Source organism: Aptenodytes forsteri, unplaced genomic scaffold (assembly GCF_000699145.1).
Source record: "Aptenodytes forsteri isolate BGI_AS27 unplaced genomic scaffold, ASM69914v1 Scaffold214, whole genome shotgun sequence".
NCBI classification, from domain to species: domain Eukaryota; kingdom Metazoa; phylum Chordata; class Aves; order Sphenisciformes; family Spheniscidae; genus Aptenodytes; species Aptenodytes forsteri.
In genome coordinates, this window is record NW_008795691.1 from 26,325 (window position 1) to 27,116 (window position 792).

General features: G+C 61.0%; 1 protein-coding gene across 1 annotated transcript in view; it reads left to right on the plus strand.

Annotated features, from left to right (window-relative positions):
• The window catches only part of LOC103901917 (kinesin heavy chain-like), an 18,895-nt gene that overhangs the window by 10,550 nt on the left and 7,553 nt on the right, over positions 1–792 (plus strand). The window contains exons 4-7 of the mRNA XM_009282878.1: positions 3–101; positions 210–258; positions 496–572; positions 660–747. Coding sequence (XP_009281153.1) covers positions 3–101; positions 210–258; positions 496–572; positions 660–747 — 313 coding nt within the window. The remainder of the gene's footprint in view (positions 1–2; positions 102–209; positions 259–495; positions 573–659; positions 748–792) is intronic.

Below are 792 nucleotides of genomic sequence, written 5' to 3' on the forward strand. Positions count from 1 at the left end.
AGTTGCATGACCCCCAGCAGATGGGCATCATCCCGCGCATCGCCCAGGACATCTTCAACCACATCTACTCCATGGACGAGAACCTCGAGTTCCACATCAAGGTGGGAACTGGGAGGGACTGGGAGCACTGGGAGCATTTGGAAGACTGGGAGGCCAGGTCCTGACCCCCACACACACACAGCCTGACACCCCCAATTCCCTCCTACCAGGTTTCTTACTTTGAAATTTATCTGGACAAGATCCGGGACCTGCTGGACAGTGAGTGGGGGGGGCACTGGGAGATACTGGGTGGGTATTGGGATGCACTGGGGGCACTGAGAAGCTTAGAGGCACTGGGGAACACTGGGAGGCACTGGGTGGGTATTGGGGAGCACTGGGAGGCAGTGGAAGGGTATGGGGGAGCACTGGGGGGCACTGGATGGCACTGGGAGCTCCTAGGGCATGTTGGGGGGGTCACCACCCCTCAATCCCCTCACCCCATGTCCCCCCCACCAGTGACCAAGACCAACCTGTCGGTGCACGAGGACAAGAACAGGGTTCCCTACAGATCAAAAAAAAGGCCGGCTCGGAGGGTCCCTTGGGTGGGGGACCCCAAAAGGGGCACCCCCAGAGGGGAGGCTGGGACCAACCCCTGGGGTCACCCCACCACACATCCCCAGGGCTGCACCGAGCGCTTCGTCTCCAGCCCCGAGGAGATCCTGGACGTGATCGATGAGGGGAAATCCAACCGGCATGTGGCTGTCACCAGTGAGCACCTTGGGACACTGGGGGGAAAGCGAAACGGGGACACTG